The 22923-nt window shown below is 35.7% G+C and overlaps 1 protein-coding gene across 1 annotated transcript; it reads left to right on the forward strand.

The window, feature by feature from the left end:
• The first annotated feature begins 287 nt into the window (after nucleotides 1-287).
• Nucleotides 288-926, forward strand: LOC139890892 (uncharacterized). Its single transcript, XM_071873821.1, has 2 exons — nucleotides 288-497; nucleotides 618-926. Exons 1-2 carry the CDS (start codon nucleotides 288-290, stop codon nucleotides 924-926), a joined length of 519 nt encoding a protein of 172 aa, XP_071729922.1.
• The last annotated feature ends 21997 nt before the right edge of the window (nucleotides 927-22923 follow it).

Below are 22923 nucleotides of genomic sequence, written 5' to 3' on the forward strand. Positions count from 1 at the left end.
TGAATCCAATGAAATGTTCCTTTGGAGTTGAAGAAGGAAAATTTCTTGGGTATTATATCACCAGAAAGGGGATCCAGGCGAATTCGAAAAAGGTGGACAGGCTAAAACAACTCCAAACCCCCGCAACCATAAAAGACATGCAGAGCCTGAATGGGAAACTAGCATCACTTAGCAGATTCGTATCAAAGGGAGCAGAGAAATAACTACCCTTCTTCAGGATTCTGAAGGGATGCTTGGGAAAAAATAAAATCGTCTGGAACGAAGAAGCGGAGAGGGAATTCGTCGAAATGAAGGAGTACATCGCCAAACTCCCTACCTTAACCTCACCCGAAGAAGGAGAAACACAATTCATATACTTGGCTGCTTCGAAAGAATGCATTAGCACAGTATTGGTTACCGAACGAGAGAGAACACAAGTACCAATATACTTCGTTAGTCGAGTACTTCAAGGAGCAGAGCTGAATTATCCAGAACTTGAGAAACTCACTCTAGCACTCGTCCATATAGCTAGAAAACTCTGAAGATACTTCCAAGCACATCAGATAGTGGTACTTACCAACAAACCAATCAGGAATGTACTCTCGAAACTTGAAAACTCGGGAAGAATGGCCAAATAGGCCATTGAGTTAGGGGAGCAGGACATCGAGTTCCGGGTCAGACATGCAATCAAAGGACAAGTTCTAGCAGATTTCATCGCCGAAACAGATAGTGTTAATGAAGAAGACACGAAGAACTCAACCCAAGTTATTACCCCAAAGATCAAAAATGAAGAATGGAAGTTGTACACCGACGGTGAGTCAAGCTCTGATGGATCAGGTGCTGGTGTAATGTTAGTAAATCCCGAAGGAAAAGATTTCACTTATGCACTTCGTTTCGAATTCGCAACAACCAATAACGAAGCAGAGTACGAATCTCTACTAGCATGATTGAGAATGGCGAGGGAATTAAAAATCCTTCATCTCCGAGCTTTCGTTGACTCACAACTAGTGTCTAACCAGATCAAGGGCACTTTCGAAGCAAAGCAACCCATCATCCAACAGTACTTGTCAAAGGCAAAAGAACTAATTGAAAGCTTCAAAAGTTTTGAAATCGAACATGTCCGAAGAAGTAAATATAAGAAGGCAGAGGCACTGAGCAAACTTGCTTCACTGACATTTGAGCATCTTGCAAAGGAAGTCTTGGTGGAGGTACTAGAAAAGAAATTGATCTTAGAAGAAGAAGTCAATGACCTCATACAAAGAGACGAGGTAACATGGATGACTCCATTGCAAGTATACCTTGAAATAGGAAAGTTACAGAGGATAAAAATGAAGCAAGAAAGATAAGGATAAAGGCACCTTCATACAAAATGATGAACATAGCGCTATGCAGAAGATCCTTTCCCACTCCATGGCTCCGATGTGTAGGGCCAAAGCAAGCCACTGTCATAATCCAAGAGATGCACGAAGGGATATGCAGTCTACACCCGGGTCCAAGGTCAGTAGTCGCAAAAATCATGAGACTGGGGTACTATTGGCCTACAATGCATCATGACACCACGACGGTGCTGCAAACTTGTGAGTCTTGTCAAATCCAATCAAATGTCCCAAGGCTACCGAAACAAGAACTAATCTCTGTCACATCTGCGTGGCCATTCGTAAAATGGGGAATAGACATTGTTGGACCCATCAACGATACACCTGGGAGCCCAAGATTCTTACTAGTGGTAATTGACTACTTTACAAAATGGGCCGAAGCAAAACCCTTGGCAGCAATCACTGGTAAGCAAATAGAAAAGTTTGTCTGGGAACACATCGTGTGCAGGTTCGGAGTTCTACAAGAAATAGTTTTGGACAATGGGAAACTGTTCGCGGAAGGAATATTCCCAAAATTTTGCAAGCAATTGAAAATCCAGCAAAACTTCACCTCGGTATATCATCCCCAAGGCAATGGACGGGTGGAAGTAACAAACTGAGACATAATCAAAGGAATAGAGAAGCGCTTAGGTAAGTGCAGAAAGGGATGGGTTGATGAGCTTCCATTGGTACTGTAGGCACATAGGACAACACCAAAGCGAAGCAATGGCGAAACACCCTACAGTTTTGCATATGGAACAGAAGCCGTCCTTCCCGCAGAGATACAAGTGCTAACAGAAAGAACATCGAACAATGAAAATAACGAAGAAAATCTTCGAGTTAACTTGGATCTACTCGAGGAAAGAAGAGAGGCAGCTGTGATTCGGGAGGCCACGTACAAACGATCGATTGAAGGCTATTACAACAAAAGAGTGACACCCTTAACCTTCAAAGTAGGAGAATATGTCCTAAGGTTAAACAGTGCAAGCAAAGTGGAATACGAAGGAAAATTAGGACCAAATTGGGAAGGCCCCTATGTAATTGCACAAGTGCTGGGCAAAGGCTCCTACAAGCTGGAAACAACAACCGGTAAACCAATACCAAGGGCATGGAATGCAACCAACCTCAAAAAGTTTTATCATTAGAAGTCTTGTACTTTTTATTTTGTAACATGTAGTTGAAAGATGCAACATTGGTAGTTGAAGCTTATAAACTTCCTACACAAAAATTAATGAATTTCTCACAACTACTTTTGATAAACTAATGTCTTGACAAAATTAAAATTCCATATGAGAAATTATGTGAGAAAAATGACAGCCGGCACATAAAATAATCCTGTCATAATCCACAATATACCGAGCAACGAGGAAAAATATGCTTCGGAATACTCGATGTAAGGAAACAAGTTTTCCTTAAAAGTGATCACTGCACCACCATCCTGCAGGTAGAGAGTTTTTACCCATCCAAGCAGGATAAAATCCATGGTAACACATACAAAAAGAATACTAAAATTAAACGAACTAGAGTTATCATACATGACCATTGTTCAAACAAAAGGGGCAACAGAGCCCAGGCACTTAAGCCAAATAAAAGATGATAGTTGTTTTTAAACGATTACAAACAACAGCTAATTAACAGGGGCATCAACCTTTCCCGATTCTCCCATAGCTTCAGGAACCCCCAGGTGAGTTTCTTCATCATCATCATGAACCGCAGGAACAATAGTGGCAAGCGTCTTCAGGAGCTCACTAGGTTTGGCATCAACCTTGGCTGAAATAGCCTTGACATAATCAAAATCAGCTTACTAGAGCTCATCAAAAGCAGAGTCAACCATCGCCTTTCCCTGATCAGTATAATCGGCAAAGTCAGCAAGCTGCACAACCCCATTCGACGCCAAATCCCCTATCACTTCACACCTAGCCTGAACCTTCGAAGCCAACACCACATTAACAAAAAGTTGCCCAAAATCTGCACTCTTTAGTAATTGGTGACAAGCATGAGGAATAACCTGAGAAACAACTTGGGAGTAATCAGACTTCAACACTTCACAACGCTTCTTGTAATCTTTCAACTCGTCAGCAATGGCCAATTTCTGAACCTCGCCTACCTTCACCTGCCTTTGCAAACCTGCTATCTCATCACGAGCAGCCTTCAATTCCTCTTCATAACTAGGAGCCATTAATATTTCCTTCTCAAGCTTCTTAACCCTCTCACTCATAGAAACATGACGTTTCCTCAAAGATTCAAGCTCTGCAGTACGCTTCTGTAAAAGGGAAGAAGCAATATGACCCATGGAAGCAGCTTGAAAATTGATAACAGAATAGGCATCATGAAAACTCTTCATATCATCAGCGAAGGAATTCCCCCAGTTATCAGGAACGAGACTATCAATGAGATCAAAGCAATTGCTCGGGGCAGGAACTTCATAATACACAGGAAGATCTGCAAACAAGCAAAGAAATAAGTAATAAATAAAAAATGACCAACAAAGCAAGGAACGAAGCAAAATATACCAAATAAAGGGTTAGCAGCAACGACATCATCACTCGCTTCATCTTGAAGCTGGCCGAATTTGTGCTTCTTTATAGAAGAAACATCAGGATGGGCCTTTCACTTCATCACGCCCTTAGCTTTGTAGCATTGTGCTACCCTGGCCCCAACGCCTGCCGCCAGAGAAATAAGAGGTTGGTCATCCTGAGTATCCAGATCAATGAGAGCCTCCACTTGCTTCGATTTTTGCTTCGACGAACTTACTTCAACATTATCAGCTCTTGGCTTGCTAGATATCTCCATGAAACCAGAACAAGTAGGGGATACAACATCCTTAACAACAGTCGACCTGGCTTGGACATCAACGGTATATTCCTTCAGCCCTTGGGCCTTGACAACATTCCTCAAAGACATCTCTGTCAAAGGCACAACAAGAAAATGTAAGCAGTTAGAGAGGCAACCAGTTGTATATAAAAACAAAAATAAACATACCCTGCTCCCCATAAAAGAACACAGGAGTAACAATACCCTCTTCCCATTCAGGTGCCATCCCTAACTTAAAAAGTATAGAATCTGGGTAAGTAGAAGGGTTGATGAGATGGTTACAGATCCTCCTAAACAAAGCATCATCTTCAGGAATGAAAGGGATAGGATCTTTGTATTCTTTAGGAACAAATGCCCTCTCAGGATCAGAAACAAAAGGATAATTTTTTGGAAACAAAAAGGATTTTTTCAAAAAGATAAAAGATCACTTCCAATTACGAACATTAGGAAATTGGGGAGTGAAGCAATACACAGGAGAAGGAGCACCTCTCCTACTCTTTCGTTTTTGAACAGTAATCCAATCACCGGTATCACCAGTACGAAAAAAGCGACGGAATAGATAAACAGAAGGTTCACCGCCATAAGCACTACACATTACCTCAAAAGCCATAACCTTTTTCACAGCCAAGGGATGAAAAACATAAATATTCACTTTAAAGTAGTCTAAAACACTGAGAAGGAAAGAAGTAAAAGGAACCCTAACGTTACACTCAATAAAAAATTGGGTATACACGCCAATGTAACCCTTAGGAGGATTCAAGATGTGTTTGTCGCTAGCCGAAATAACGATATCACCATATTTCAAACCAAGCATTTCAATCAGATACGACAGCAAAGAGGGATTAACATCGCTAAAAGAGGCCTTAATACCACGTTTAGACATGGTAAAAATAAAAAAAAAAGAAAGAAAAATGTAAGAAGAAAATTGAGAGTACCTTAGTATGGGAAGAAGAAAGATTTCCAGAAAGTAAAGTTTGAATGGAAGATAAACACAAATGAGAGGGAGAAGAGGAGGGGTTAAAACCTTAAGGAAAAGAGAAGGGTGGCCGTCAAATCAAACTGCAGGGCACCCTCGGTAACCGCAAACCATTGGACGACCGTACCCCCAACTGCGAAACAGACAAGATTCTCTCATTAAGGGCAAAAAGGTAATTTCGGGGACAAGAGTATTAAACGGTGCAGTTAATTGTCAAATCACAGCAACAAAAGTAATTATTACTAAGTTTAACTTAACGAAGCTCATATGTTGATATTAATGCTTCGTAAAATTAAACTGGGGGCTTGATAGTGTACCCCACCTTCGGCCCGTCTACCAGCTTCGCAGTTTGCTTCGGAGGATCTGGCCACAATATATAGAACGAAGGAAAACGTCAGCTACAGTGAACGAGGTCCTGGAATCAAAGCAACAATAGTGATATTAGAGCCCATAAAACCTCGGCTAATTACAAAGTCAAGCTAGTGAAACTATTCCTAGCTCGGTGCACGCCTGTACCACAAAGGAAAGGGACAAGCTCACTTTCCTCTGCAGGTTTACCAAAAGGGAAAGTCAACTAGTGATCCAAAATCATTGGGAACTAGCGAGCTGGTATAGGAAACCGCTCCATCCCACTTATATATAGAATAGAATGCAGGAAACATTCCGCATTCAAAACATACACACATAATAACACAATCATGTTATATCATTTGCTTCGGTGGCGTAAAACAATCCTCTGATTGTTACCTTCAGGGAATCGCCAATGAACATAACCAAAATCATAATCACCCAATCTCAATCTTTATGACTTGCATATCCCCATATCAATACTAATCGCATGTTATTGTACAAACAAGTAGAATGGTTGTTGATGACAAAATTTAAATGGTTAAGCAAATAAATCTTGGAAATCCATTTCATTGTTGCACGGTGATATGACAAATGCATTTACTTGTCAAGAAAGTTTACATGGTTTGTTCTCTTCTTTGTATTCCAAGGCTAATGGATTACATGTGTTAGTTAGAATCAAAGTTGTATAAGATGTGAGTCGGGGATGCGTCGGTCGAGATTTTGGAGGGATGAGTCAGTAGAGACGGGAACACAACGGGGACACGTCGGGCATTGATCAACGTTGACTTTTTAAAATAGTTTTATTAAATTTATATTTATATATAATATTATATAAAATCGAATATTAAAATATAAACTACATTTACAATAAACAACTATTATTAACAATATTAAAAAAGAAAAATATAATATATTTACTTTGACCGACTTTAACCATATTTTTCCGACTTTGACCGAATTTTTGACCGTGTCGGCTGATGCGTCAACCAAATCGGCTGACTTTTGCAACACTAGTTAGAATACAATTGTAGATCCTTTAGTTAGAGAATCATTTATCAATGTTTCAGTCGAAAACATTGTCACAACTCTCTATGCTTTAATGCTGAAAGAGATATTGGTGATGCAAGGTACAAAATTTGAAAGGCTGAACTTAAATTTGAAAGAGTGAATTAGTATGCACGTTATAACACAAATTCATACTACTGTTTATATAAGAGTTTATATGGTTACACACACAATGAACACTTAAATATCTAGTTAGTTATATGTATATATTCTATGTATACATATCTATAATTACCAAGAGAGAAATAATATTTGCCGTTATTAAGTAATTGAGTGAATTATTATTATTTAATTAATTAATATGAGTTGTTAATTATTAAATATCAATAAATAATTATTAATTAATTGTTAATTGTGAATTTTAGTTCAAGTCAAACTATTCCTTTTAGGACTATGTTTGGCGCGCAGCTTTTTAGAATTTTTTGGAGCTTTTACCTTTTAATTTTTATCAAAAAGCTCCTATCTAATAAAAAGCTTCGTTTGGATAAAACAACGTAGAGCTTTTTGAGGGTGTAGAAAAGCTCCAATAAGCTCATATTTCAAACGCTATGGAGAGAAGCGTTCAAAATGAAAAAGGAGCTTTTTGATTATTAATTACTGTCATACCCTCCATTTATTTACCCCACTTATATCACTGATATGCTCTTTTTCTTTTATTAAATTCGGTTGAAACTACTTACATCTCTGTAGATCTACTCCATTAGAGTTTCCTCTCTTGTTTCTTCAGCTGCCACCTTCGTTTCCTTCTGTTCCCTCTGTTTGCAGGTTTGTAACTTCGTGACGTACTCCTCACCAACCACCGGCATATCGCCGGTGGTCCGGTTTTACTTTCTTTCTGTTTAAGTAAAGATCCACCGCCCATTCCTTTTCCGGGGATGACTTTAGCCTGATTGGATTCTACGGCCACTAGGCCGCTCTCCAGGCGATGATCTTGTTTGGGTTTCCCTCGAGATCTGGTTTCAATTCTTGGTGTGGGGTTGACTGTCGGATTCTCGCCGTCGGTCGGGGTTTTGGGGAGCTTCAGCTCATGTGGCTCTTTTCCTTTCACTGTCGGGTGTCTATCTTAGTGAGATTGTAGGCGACGAGCTCCAATACTGAATCTCTACTTATCTTTTGGTCAGATTTAGGTTATGGGTTGAGTTGGGGCTGATTTGGGCAGATCTGCGGTGGAGTGTGTTTTTCCTATTCGTCGTCCCTTTCTGGCTTCCATTCCGGCGGTTTCGAGTCTCTAGATCTCTCTGGAAGATCTCTTTGGGCAAAAATCTGTGTGATCGACGTTCTCTCGATTATCTCCGGCCTATGGTGCTATTTCTCTGTGGATCTGGGTGTCTCTCAAGCTTCAGGGTGGTTTGCTTTTTTTCACCAGATTTTGTTAGGTCTCGCATGAGTTTCTATTTTCGGCCTATTTTCTCTCTTTAGTCAGGCGGCGAACACCTTTTAGGTGTTCTGGTTGTTACAGCAGGTTATTGGCTGGTTTTTGAGGCTTAGTGCTCTATATTTTGGTGGTGGAGTAGATTGGTGGTGGTCGGTTCTTTTTTCCGGTCGTCGGCTTTTTCACCGGAGTTACTGTTTAGGTGTTCTTTCAATTTTTGCTCAGAGTGTGTTGTCATTTGCGACATTCTCTCGCTTATGGGCTTTACTCTTAGAGTAACCTTGAAGGTGCCGTTTTTTATTATCCGGTGGTTGTCCGGATGGCTTCTTTGGTGGGTCGTGTAGTGACCCGAACTTTTCCATGTTTATATATATTAAATGAAATTGTTATTTACATGATTAAGTGTTTCCAACATGTTAAGCAATCAAACTTGTTAATACTTGATTAATTGAAATAGGTTTCATATAGACAATTGACCACCCAAGTTGACCGGTGATTCACGAACGTTAAAACTTGTAAAAACTATATGATGACATATATATGATTATATATATATAGTTAAAATGATATTATGATAAGTAAGTATCTCATTAGGTATTTTAACAATGAGTTATATACATAAAATTGAGTTTATTGAATTAAGAAACTCGAAACGATATATATAACGATTATCGTTATAACAACGTCTTACTAAATACATATGAATCATATTAAGATATTGATACACTATGTTTAATCATGATAAATGATAAGTAAACATGTCATTATGTATATTAACAATGAACTACATATGTAAAAACAAGACTACTAACTTAAGGATTTCGAAAAGAGACATATATGTAACGATTATCGTTGTAACGACATTTAAATGTATATATATCATATTAAGATATAGTAATATATCATAATATCATGATAATATCATGATAATATAATAATTTAACATCTCATTAGATATACTAAACATTGGGTTAACAACATTTAACAAGATCGTTAACTTAAAGGTTTCAAATCAACATTTACATGTAACGACTAACGATGACTTAACGACTCAGTTAAAATGTATATACATGTAGTGTTTTAATATGTATTCATACACTTTTGAAAGACTTCAAGACACTTATCAAAATACTTCTACTTAACAAAAATGCTTACAATTACATCCTCGTTCAGTTTCATCAACAATTCTACTCGTATGCACCCGTATTCGTACAATACACAGCTTTTAGATGTATGTACTATTGGTATATACACTCCAATGATCAGCTCTTAGCAGCCCATGTGAGTCACCTAACACATGTGGGAACCATCATTTGGCAACTAGCATGGAATATCTCATAAAATTACAAAAATATGAGTAATCATTCACGACTTATTTACATGAAAACAAAATTACACATCCTTTATATCTAATCCATATACCAACGACCAAAAACACCTAAAAACACTTTCATTCTTCAATTTTCTTCATCTAAGTGATCTCTCTCAAGTTCTATATTCAAGTTCTAAGTGTTCTTCATAAATTCTGTAAGTTTTAGTTTCATAAAATCAAGAATACTTCCAAGTTTGCTAGCTTACTTCCAATCTTGTAAAGTGATCATCCAACCTCAAGAAATCTTTCTTATTTACAGTAAGATATCTTTCTAATATAAGGTAATACTCATATTCAAATTTTGATTCAATTTCTATAACTATAACAATCTTATTTCGAGTGGAAATCTTACTTGAACTTGTTTTCGTGTCATGACTCTGCTTCAAGAACTTTCATGCCATTCAAGGATCCTTTGAAGCTAGATCTATTTTTCTCATTTCCAGTAGGTTTATCCACAAAACCTAAGATAGTAATGATGTTCATAACATCATTTGATTCATTTATATAAAACTACCTTATTCGAAGGTTTAAACTTGAAATCACTAGAACATAGTTTAGTTAATTCTAAACTTGTTCGCAAACAAAAGTTAATCCTTCTAACTTTAATTTTAAAATAAACTAGACACATATTCTATATCTATATGATATGCTTACTTAATGATTTAAAACCTGAAAACACGAAAAATACCGTAAAACCGGATATACGCCGTCGTAGTAACACCGCGGGCTGTTTTGGGTTAGTTAATTAAAAACTATGATAAACTTTGATTTAAAAGTTGTTATTCCGGGAAAATGATTTTTCTTATGAACATGAAACTATATCCAAAAATCATGGTTAAACTCAAAGTGAAAGTATGTTTTTCAAAATGGTCATCAAGACGTCGTTCTTTCGACTGAAATGACTACCTCTTACAAAAAGGACTTGTAACTTATATTTACAACTATAAACCTATACTTTTTCTATTTAGATTCATAAAATAGAGTTCAATATGAAACCATAGCAATTTATTCACTCAAAACGGATTTAAAACGAAGAAGTTATGGGTAAAACAAGATTGGAAATTTTTTTATTGTTGTAGCTACGGGAAATATTGTAACAATTCTATAAAAATCATATCCTAGCTAACTTATATTGTATTATACATGTATTCTAATATATTATGTAATCTTGGGATACCATAGATGTAGTGACCCGAACTTTTCCATGTTTATATATATTAAATGAAATTGATATTTACATGATTAAGTGTTTCCAACATGTTAAGCAATCAAACTTATTAAGACTTGATTAATTGGAATAGGTTTCATATAGACAAATAACCACCCAAGTTGACCTGTGATTCACGAACGTTAAAACTTGTAAAAACTATACGATGGCATATATATGGTTATATATATAGTTAACATGATTTTATTATAAGTATGTATCTCATTATGTATTTTAACAATGAGTTATATACATAAAAATGAGACTATTAAATTAAGAAACTCGAAAACGATATATATAACGATTATCATAATAACGTCTTACTAGGTACATATGAATCATATTAAGATATTGATACACTTGGTTAATTATGTTAAATGATAAGTAAATATATCATTAAGTGTATTAACAATGAACTACATATGTAAAAATAAGACTACTAACTTAATGATTTTGAAACGAGACATATATGTAACGATTATCGTTGTAACGACATTTAATGTATATAGATCATATTAAGAGATATTCGTACATCATAATATCATGATAATATAATAATTTAAAATCTAATTTGATATTATAAACATTGGGTTAACAATATTTAACAAGATCGTTAACCTAAAGGTTTCAAAACAACATTTACATGTAAATACTAACGATGACTTAACGACTCAGTTAAAATGTATATCCATGTAGTGTTTTAATATGTATTCATAAACTTTTTAAAGACTTCAAGACACTTATCAAAATACTTCTACTTAACAAAAATGCTTATAATTACATCCTCGTTCAGTTTCATCAACAAATCTACTCGTATGCACCCGTATTCGTACTCGTACAATACATAGCTTTTAGATGTTTGTACTATTGGTATATACACTCCAATGATCAGCTCTTAGCAGCTCATGTGAGTCACCTAAAACATGTGGGAACCATCATTTGGCAAATAGCATGAAATATCTCATAAAATTACAAAAATATGAGTAATCATTCATGACTTATTTACATGAAAACAAAATTATATATCCTTTATATCTAATCCATACACCAATGACCAAAAACACCTACAAACACTTTAATTCTTCAATTTTCTTCATCTAATTGATCTCTCTCAAGTTCTATCTTCAAGTTCTAAGTGTTCATCATAAATTCCAAAAGTTCTAGTTTCATAAAATCAAGAATACTTCCAAGATTGCAAGTTTACTTCCAAGTTTTCTAAATCCATTCCAAGTAATCATCCAAGATCAAGAAACCTTTGTTACTTATAGTAGGTTTTCTTTCTAATACAAGGTAATAATCATATTCAAACTTTAATTCAATTTCTATAACTATAACAATCTTATTTCGAGTGGAAATCTTACTTGAAATTGTTTTCATGTCATGATTCTGCTTCAAGAACTTTCAAGCATCCAAGGATCCTTTGAAGCTAGATCAATTTTTCTCATTTCCAGTAGGTTTATCCAAGGAACTTGAGTTATTAATGATGTTCATAACATCATTTGATTCATACATAAAAAGCTGTCTTATTCAATGTTATAAACTTGTAATCACTAAAACATAGTTTAGTTAATTCTAAACTTGTTCGCAAATAAAGTTAATCCTTCTAACTAGACTTTTAAAATCAACTAAACACATGTTCTATATCTATATGATATGCTAACTTAATGATTTAAAACCCGGAAACACGATAAACACCATAAAACTGGATATACGCCGTCGTAGTAAAACCGGGAGCTGTTTTGGTTGGGATAATTAAAAGCTAAAAAGAACTTTGATTTAAAAGCTATACTTTTGGAAAAATGATTTTTCTTATGAACATGAAACTATATCCAAAAATCATGGTTAAACTCAAAGTGAAAGTATGTTTTTCAAAAAGGTCATCAAGATGTCGTTCTTTCGACGGAAATGACTACCTCTTTCAAAAATGACTTGTAACTTGTATTTCCGACTATAAACTTATACTTTTTATATTTAGATTCATAAAGTTAAGTTCAATACGAAACCGTGGCCACTGGAATCACTCAAAACGGATTAGAAACGAAGAAATGGCGAGTAAAACAAGATTGATAAAAACTACTCATTTTACTTACGTGAAAGTTAGTAATAAATCTATTCCAACCATAACCTAATCAACATATATTGTATATTATGTAATCTTGAGATACCATAGACACGTATACAATGTTTCAACCTATCATGTCGACCCATCTATATATATATTGCGGAACAACCATAGACACCCTATATGTGAATGTTGGAGTTAGCTATACAGGGTTGAGGTTGATTCCAAAATATATATATAGTTTGAGTTGTGATCAATACTGAGATACGTATACACTGGGTCGTGGATTGATTCAAGATAATATTTATCGATTTATTTCTGTACATCTAACTGTGGACAACTAGTTGTAGGTTACTAACGAGGACAGCTGACTTAATAAACTTAAAACATCAAAATGTATTAAAAGTATTGTAAATATATTTTGAACATACTTTGATATATATGTATATATTGTTATAGGTTCGTGAATCAACCAGTGGCCAAGTCTTACTTCCCGACGAAGTAAAAATCTGTGAAAGTGAGTTATAGTCCAACTTTTAAAATCTAATATTTTTGGGATGAGAATACATGCAGGTTTTATAAATGATTTACAAAATAGACACAAGTACGTGAAACTACATTCTATGGTTGAATTATCGAAATCGAATATGCCCCTTTTTATTAAGTCTGGTAATCTAAGAATTAGGGAACAGACACCCTAATTGACACGAATCCTAAATATAGATCTATTGGGCCTAACAAACCCCATCCAAAGTACCGGATGCTTTAGTACTTCGAAATTTATATCATATCCGAAGGGTGTCCCGGAATGATGGGGATATTCTTATATATGCATCTTGTTAATGTCGGTTACCAGGTGTTCACAATATGAATGATTGTTATCTCTATGTATGGGATGTGTATTGAAATATGAAATCTTGTGGTCTATTGTTACGATTTGATATATATAGGTTAAACCTATAACTCACCAACATTTTTGTTGACGTTTAAAGCATGTTTATTCTCTGGTGAATACTAAGAGCTTCCGATGTTGCATACTAAAATAAGGACAAGATTTGGAGTCCATGTTTGTATGATATTGTGTAAAAACTGCATTCAAGAAACTGATTTCGATGTAACATATTTGTATTGTAAACCATTATGTAATGGTCGTGTGTAAACATGATATTTTAGATTATCATTATTTGATAATCTACGTAAAGCTTTTTAAACCTTTATTTATGAAATAAAGGTTATGGTTTGTTTTAAAAATGAATGCAGTCTTTGAAAAAACGTCTCATATAGAGGTCAAAATCTCGCAACGAAATCAATTAATATGAAACGTTTTTAATCAATAAGAACGGGACTTTTCAGTTGGTATCCGAGCGTTGGTCTTAGAGAACCAGAATTTTGTATTAGTGTGTCTTATCGAGTTTGTTAGGATGCATTAGTGAGTCTGGACTTCGACCGTGTTTACTTGAAAAATGATTGCTTAACAAATTTTGTTGGAAACTATATATTTTTAACATGTGAATATTATGTGATATATTAATCTCTTAACGTGTTTGATATTATATGATAGATGTCTACCTCTAATACAAGTCCCATTGACTCACCTAATAATAATGAAGAGTCAAATGTAATTTGGAATGATTCGTGGTCTGATTCACAAGTTCCCTAAGAGGAACTGGAAGAAGAATCAGAACCGAAGAAGAATCGGAACCGGAGGAGGAGGAACCAGAAGAAGAAATAGAACCGGTGGGGGAAATAATAAAACGGTTAAGTAAAAGAAAATCCTCAACCAACCGACCAAGGTTAATTATGGTCAACGGTGTTTCCGCCAAGGAAGCAAAATATTGGGAGGATTACCAATTCTCCGATGAATCGGATCCCGACGAGGATTCCGATGATGTTATAGAAATTACCCCAACTGAATTTAAAAAGGCAAAAGAGAACAATAAGGGAAAGGGCATAAAAATAGAGAAATCTGATTCCAACCCCGATGAACTTTATATGTATCGTCAACACCCGTATTTATTAAGTTGTAACAATAACCCGGGAACCTCTAAACCACCAGGTTTTCTAGACCAATGTGGAAAACGACGGCTCGTATTAAGGGAACACCATATATCCCTAAAAACTTAGCAAAAAGAATCAAGTTCAAAAAAGAAGAAACGAGTGAGTCGGAATAAGATAGTTGTATTTGTGCGGTGTAATATATCTAATATAGTGTGCTTATGCTTTATGATATATATAAAAATTGCTTGTATTAATAAGTATCTTTTATGAATCTAACTCTTGTCTATTTTACAGTATAAAAAAACAAAATGGATAGACAACCCAATATTTTAGAAGACTTACCCGGAGACATGATTGATGAAATCTTGTCTAGAGTCGGTCAGAATTCCTCGGCACAACTATTTATGGCAAAATCAGTTTGTAAGACATTCGAAGAACGTTCCAAGAATGCCTTGGTTTATAAAAGGCTTTTGTTTGAAAGATGGGGGATATCACATTGGGAAACCCATAAGTTACGATGTGTTTACTTTAACGCATATATTGCGGGGAACCCAAATGCTATTTTACGCAACGGGTTAAGAAATTATTTTGACTCAATGTATCCGATTATAGGACTTCATGATTTAGAAAAAGCGGCTAACATGCAACATAAAGAAGCATGTTATGCTTATGGGTTAGTAATGTTCGCTTCTCACCAAAGTGAGAAAAATAACATCGGGCTACAACTATTAAACAAAACGTTCCCACAAGTGACGGAGTCGGTAATTGGGGTAAGAAATGAGGTTTTTAGGTTATTACGAGACTGTTGGTCATTACATAACCTTCGTCCTTTTGACGACGTTACAACACGTTGTCATACTATCGGTCACAACGGTTACGTTCCACAAGACCAAGGATGGGAAGTGGTATTAGTAAAACCAGAATGCATGACTTGTTTCTGGACGTATGAATTACGTGTCTTTGTTGCCTTTGCTGAACGCCTTATTTATTAACTAGAATTATCTTCGCAACTACTTTGTATCAAAGTTTTATGTGCTATATTTCATGCTATATGTAAAATAGCGGTATTGTAAGTTTGCAAGTTATTGTATAAAGGTTTGAATATGATATATATTTTTTTGTGATTAGTTTTTCATATAGAATTGTAGTAGTTGAAATGGTATGTTAGCTACTAAGTATGAACTTAACGGGTAGGTACTACCCGAATTAAAGAGTATAAAACGCTAATATGAAGAAAGAGCTTTTATAAATAAGTTCATATTACGCTACGAAATACTATTGACTACTCTTGATATTCTATATGATTAACTCGTTTCATTTGACTATTTTGAAGGAAATGGCACCGACTACTCGACACACCTTGAATATGAGTGAAGAGGAATTTCGTGCCTTTCTTGCTTCAAACATAGCCGCAGTACAGGCCGCGCTACATACCAACAATAACCTTGGATCTAGCAGTACAGGAAATCGTGTAGGATGCACCTACAAAGAATTCACTGCCTGCAAACCTTTGGAATTTGATGGAACCGAAGGACCGATTGGATTGAAATGGTGGACCGAGAAGGTCGAATCGGTTTTTGCCATAAGTAAGTGTACTGAAGAGGACAAAGTGAAGTACGCTACGCATACCTTCACAGGTTCTGCGTTAACATGGTGGAATACCTATCTAGAGCAAGTGGGATAAGATGATGCTTATGCACTACCGTGGTCAGCATTCAAGCACTTGATGACCGAGAAGTACCGTCCCAGAACCGAGGTTAATAAGATCAAGACAGAACTTAGAGGGTTACGAACCCAAGGATTTGATATTACCACGTACGAAAGACGATTCACAGAATTATGCCTATTGTGTACGGGAGCGTTCGAAGATGAGGAAGAGAAGATCGAAACGTTTGTGAAAGGATTACCGAAAAGAATCCAAGAAGATATAAGTTCACACGAGCTCGCCTCCATACAACAGGCATGTAGAATGGCTCATAAAATAGTGAACCAGATTAAAGAAAGAATTAAAGAACAGACTGCTGAAGAGGCCAATGTGAAGCAAGTTAAAAGAAAGTAGGAGGAAAACGGTGATAAGAATCACCAATACAACAACAACAGTAATTACAACAATAATCGCAACAACTATCCTAACAATCGCAACATCAATCGGAACTACAACAAACGGCCCAACAACAACAACAACAACAACAGCACCTGCAACAATTATCTTAACAACAATAATAACCGCAACACCAACAACAATCAGAAGCAGCTATGCCAAAGGTGTGAAAAGTATCACTCGGGGTTCTGCACCAAATTTTGCAACAAGTGTAAAAGAAATGGTCATAGCGCGGTGAAGTGTGAGGTCTATGGACCAGGGGTTAACAGAATGAAAGGAACAAATGGTGTTGGAACGAGTAATGGCGGAGCAAGTAGTGTCGGAGCAAGTTATGCCAATGTAGTTTGTTATAAATGTGGAAAACCGGGCCACATTATTAGAAATTGCCCGAACCAGGAGAACACGAATGGACAAGGCCGCGGAAGAGTTTTCAATATTAATGCGGCAGAGGCACAGGAAGACCCGGAGCTTGTTACGGGTACGTTTCTTATTGACAATAAATCTGCTTACGTTTTATTTGATTCGGGTGCGGATAGAAGCTATATGAGTAGAGATTTTTGTCCTAAATTAAGTTGTCCATTGACGCCTTTGGATAGTAAATTTTTACTCGAATTAGCAAATGGTAAATTAATTTCAGCAGATAATATATGTCGGAATCGAGAAATTAAACTGGTTAGCGAAACATTTAAGATTGACTTGATACCAGTAGAGTTAGGGAGTTTTGATGTGATAATCGGTATGGACTGGTTGAAAGAAGTGAAAGCAGAGATCGTTTGTTACAAAAATGCAATTCGCATTATACGAGAAAAAGGAAAACCCTTAATGGTGTACGGAGAAAAGGGCAACAAGCTACATCTTATTAGTAATTTGAAGGCACAAAAACTAATAAGAAAAGGTTGCTATGCTGTTCTAGCACACGTCGAGAAAGTACAAACTGAAGAAAAGAGCATCAATGATGTTCCCGGCGCAAAAGAATTTCCCGATGTATTTTCGAAAGAATTACCGGGATTACCCCCACATCGATCCGTTGAATTTCAAATAGATCTTGTACCAGGAGCTGCACCAATAGGTCGTGCTCCTTACAGACTCGCACCCAGTGAAATGAAAGAACTGCAAAGTCAATTACAAGAACTTTTAGAGCGTGGTTTCATTCGACCAAGCACATCACCGTGGGGAGCTCCTATTTTGTTTGTCAAGAAGAAAGATGGTACATTCAGGTTGTGTATCGACTACCGAGAGTTGAACAAACTTATCATCAAGAACCGCTACCCACTACCGAGAATTGACGACTTATTTGATCAACTACAAGGCTCGTCTGTTTATTCAAAGATTGACTTACGTTTTGGGTATCATCAAATGCGGGTGAAAGAAGATGATATTCCAAAGACTACTTTCAGAACACGTTACGATCATTACGAGTTTATGGTCATGCCATTTGGTTTAACTAATGCACCAGCTGTGTTCATGGACCTTATGAACCGAGTGTGTGGACCATACCTTGACAAGTTTGTCATTGTTTTCATTGATGACATACTTATTTACTCAAAGAATGACCAAGAACACGGTGAACATTTGAGAAAGGTGTTAGAAGTATTGAGGAAGGAAGAATTGTACGCTAAATTTTCAAAGTGTGCATTTTAGTTGGAAGAAGTTCAATTCCTCGGTCACATAGTGAACAAAGAAGGTATTAAGGTGGATCCAGCAAAGATAGAAACTGTTGAAAAGTGGGAAACCCCGAAAACTTCGAAACACATACGCCAGTTTTTAGGACTAGCTGGTTACTACAGAAGGTTCATCCAAGACTTTTCCAGAATAGCAAAACCCTTGACTGCATTAACGCATAAAGGGAAGAAATTTGAACGGAAGGATGAACAAGAGAAAGCGTTTCAGTTATTGAAGAAAAAGCTAACTACGGCACCTATATTGTCATTTCCTGAAGGGAATGATGATTTTGTGATTTATTATGATGCATCAAAGCAAGGTCTCGGTTGTGTATTAATGCAACGAACGAAGGTGATTGTTTATGTGTCTAGACAATTAAAGATTCACGAACAAAATTATATGACGCATGATTTGGAATAAGGCGCGGTTGTTTTTGCATTAAAGACTTGGAGGCACTACTTATATGGGGGTCAAAAGTATTATATATACCGACCACAAAAGTCTTCAACACATATTTAATCAGAAACAATTGAATATGAGGCAGCGTAGGTGGATTGAATTGTTGAATGATTACGACTTTGAGATTCGTTACCACCCGGGGAAGGCAAATGTGGTAGCCGACGCCTTAAGCAGGAAGGACAGAGAACCCATTCGAGTAAAATCTATGAATATAATGATTCACAATAACCTTACTACTCAAATAAAAGAGGCGTAACAAGGAGTTTTAAAAGAGGGAAATTTAAAGGATGAAATACCCAAAGGATCGGAGAAGCATCTTAATATTCGGGAAGACGGAACCCGGTATAGGGCTGAAAGGATTTGGGTACCAAAATTTGGAGATATGAGAGAAATGGTACTTAGAGAAGCTCATAAAACCAGATACTCAATACATCCTGGAACGGGGAAGATGTACAAGGATCTCAAGAAACATTTTTGGTGGCCGGGTATGAAAGCCGATGTTGCTAAATACGTAGGAGAATGTTTGACGTGTTCTAAGGTCAAAGCTGAGCATCAGAAACCCATCAGGTCTACTTCAACAACCCGAAATCCCAGAATGGAAATGGAAAAACATTACCATGGATTTCATCACTAAATTGGCAAGGACTGCAAGTGGTTTTGATACTATTTGGGTAATAGTTGATCGTCTCACCAAATCAGCACACTTCCTGCCAATAAGAGAAGATGACAAGATGGATAAGTTAGCACGACTGTATTTGAAGGAAGTCGTCTCCAGACATGGAATACCAATCTCTATTATCTCTGATAGGGATGGCAGATTTATTTCAAGATTCTGGCAGACATTATAGCAAGCATTAGGAACTCGTCTAGAAATGAGTACTGCCTATCATCCACAAACTGATGGGCAGAGCGAAAGAACGATACAAACGCTTAAAGACACGCTACGAGCATGTGTTATTGATTTCGGAAACAGTTGGGATCGACACCTACTGTTAGCAGAATTTTCCTACAACAACAGTTATCATTCTAGTATTGAGATGGCGCCGTTTGAGGCACTTTATGGTAGAAAGTGCAGGTATCCAATTTGTTGGAATGAAGTGGGGGATAGACAGATTACGGGTCCGGAGATAATACAAGAAACTACCGAGAAAATCATCCAAATTCAACAAAGATTGAAAACCGCCCAGAGTCGACAAAAGAGCTACGCGGACAGTAAAAGAAAAGATATAGAGTTTGAAATTGGAGAAATGGTCATGCTTAAGGTTTCACCTTGGAAAGGCGTTGTTCGATTTGGTAAACGGGGGAAACTAAATCCAAGGTACATTGGACCATTCAAGATTATAGATCGTGTCGGACCAGTAGCTTACCAACTGGAGCTACCTCAACAACTCGCGGCTGTACATAACACTTTCCAAGTCTCAAATTTGAAGAAATGTTTTGCTAAAGAAGATCTCACTATTCCGTTGGACGAAATCCAAATCAATGAAAAACTTCAATTCATTGAAGAACCCGTCGAAATAATGGATCGTGAGGTTAAGAGACTTAAAAAAAACAAGATACCGATTGTTAAGGTTCGATGGAATGCTCGTAGAGGACCCGAGTTCACCTGGGAGCGTGAAGATCAGATGAAGAAGAAATACCCGCATCTATTTCTAGAAGATTCGTCAACACTTTCAACAGCTTAAAATTTCGGGACGAAATTTATTTAACGGGTAGGTACTGTAGTGACCCGAACTTTTCCATGTTTATATATATTAAATGAAATTGATATTTACATGATTAAGTGTTTCCAACATTGTAAGCAATCAAACTTATTAAGACTTGATTAATTGGAATAGGTTTCATATAGACAAATGACCACCCAAGTTGACCGGTGATTCACGAACGTTAAAACTTGTAAAAACTATACGATGACATATATATGGTTATATATATAGTTAACATGATTTTATTATAAGTATGTATCTCATTAGGTATTTTAACAATGAGTTATATACATAAAAATGAGACTATTAAATTAAGAAACTCGAAAACGATATATATAACGATTATCGTTATAACGTCTTACTAGGTACATATTAATCATATTAAGATATTGATACACTTGGTTAATTATGTTAAATGATAAGTAAATATATCATTAAGTGTATTAACAATGAACTACATATGTAAAAATAAGACTACTAACGTAATGATTTTGAAACGAGACATATATGTAACGATTATCGTTGTAACGACATTTAATGTAGATAGATCATATTAAGAGATATTCGTACATAATAATATCATGATAATATAATAATTTAAAATCTCATTTGATATTATAAACATTGGGTTAACAACATTTAACAAGATCGTTAACCTAAAGGTTTCAAAACAACATTTACCTGTAACGACTAACGATGACTTAACGACTCAGTTAAAATGTATATCCATGTAGTATTTTAATATGTATTCATACACTTTTTAAAGACTTCAAGAAACTTATCAAAATACTTCTAGTTAACAAAAATGCTTACAATTACATCCTCGTTCAGTTTCATCAACAAATCTACTCGTATGCACCCGTATTCGTACTCGTACAATACACAGCTTTTAGATGTATGTACTATTGGTATATACACTCCAATGATCAGCTCTTAGCAGTCCATGTGAGTCACCTAACACATGTGGGAACCATCATTTGGCAACTAGCATGAAATATCTCATAAAATTACAAAAATATGAATAATCATTCATGACTTATTTACATGAAAAAAAAATTACATATCCTTTATATCTAATCCATACACCAACGACCAAAAACACATACAAACACTTTCATTCTTCAATTTTTTTTATCTAATTAATCTCTCTCAAGTTCTATCTTCAAGTTCTAAGTGATCTTCATAAATTCCAAAAGTTCTAGTTTCATAAAATCAAGAATACTTACAAGATTGCAAGTTTACTTCCAAGTTTTCAAAATCCATTCCAAGTAATCATCCAAGATCAAGAAACCTTTGTTACTTACAGTAGGTTATCTTTCTAATACAAGGTAATAATCATATTCAAACTTTAATTCAATTTCTATAACTATAACAATCTTATTTCGAGTGGAAATCTTACTTGAAATTGTTTTCGTGTCATGATTCTGCTTCAAGAACTTTCAAGTCATCCAAGGATCCTTTGAAGCTAGATCTATTTTTCTCATTTCCAGTAGGTTTATCCAAGGAACTTGAGGTAGTAATTATGTTCATAACATCATTCGATTCATACATAAAAACTGTCTTATTCAACGTTATAAACCTGTAATCACTAGAACATAGTTTAGTTAATTCTAAACTTGTTCGCAAATAAAGTTAATCCTTCTAACTAGACTTTTAAAATCAAATAAACACATTTTCTATATCTATATGATATGCTTACTTAATGATTTAAAACCCGGAAACACGATAAACACCATAAAACTGGATATATGCCGTCGTAGTAAAACCGGGGGCTGTTTTGGTTGAGATAATTAAAAGCTAAGAAGAACTTTGATTTAAATGCTATACTTCTGGAAAAATAATTTTTCTTATGAATATGAAACTATATCCAAAAATCATGGTTAAACTCAAAGTGAAAGTATGTTTTTCAAAATGGTCATCAAGATGTCGTTCTTTCGACGGAAATGACTACCTCTTTCAAAAATGACTTGTAACTTGTATTTTTGACTATAAATTTATACTTTTTCTATTTAGATTCATAAATTTAAGTTCGATACGAAACCGTGGCCACTGGAATCACTCAAAACGGATTAGAAACGAAGAAATGGCGAGTAAAACAAGATTGATAAAAACTACTCATTTTACTTACGTGAAAGTTAGTAATAAATCTATTCCAACCATAACCTAATCAACATATATTGTATATTATGTAATCTTGAGATACCGTAGACACGTATACAATGTTTTGACCTATCATGTTGACCCATCTATATATATATTGCCGAACAACCATAGACACTCTATATGTGAATGTTGGAGTTAGCTATACAGGGTTGAGGTTGATTCCAAAATATATATATATATATATATATATATATATAGTTTGAGTTGTGATCAATACTGAGATACGTATACACTCGGTCGTGGATTGATTCAAGATAATATTTATCGATTTATTTCTGTAC

Source organism: Rutidosis leptorrhynchoides, chromosome 1 (genome assembly GCF_046630445.1).
Source record: "Rutidosis leptorrhynchoides isolate AG116_Rl617_1_P2 chromosome 1, CSIRO_AGI_Rlap_v1, whole genome shotgun sequence".
Taxonomy (NCBI): Eukaryota; Viridiplantae; Streptophyta; class Magnoliopsida; order Asterales; family Asteraceae; genus Rutidosis; species Rutidosis leptorrhynchoides.

Excerpts from the sequence above, each read along its gene's own strand:
- LOC139890892 (XM_071873821.1), top strand. The coding sequence starts at position 288 with ATGAAGGAGTACATCGCCAAACTCCCTACCTTAACCTCACCCGAAGAA. Across the intron at positions 498-617 it reads AGAAACTCACTCTAGCACTC|GCCATTGAGTTAGGGGAGCA; the intron begins GTCCATATAGCT and ends ATGGCCAAATAG.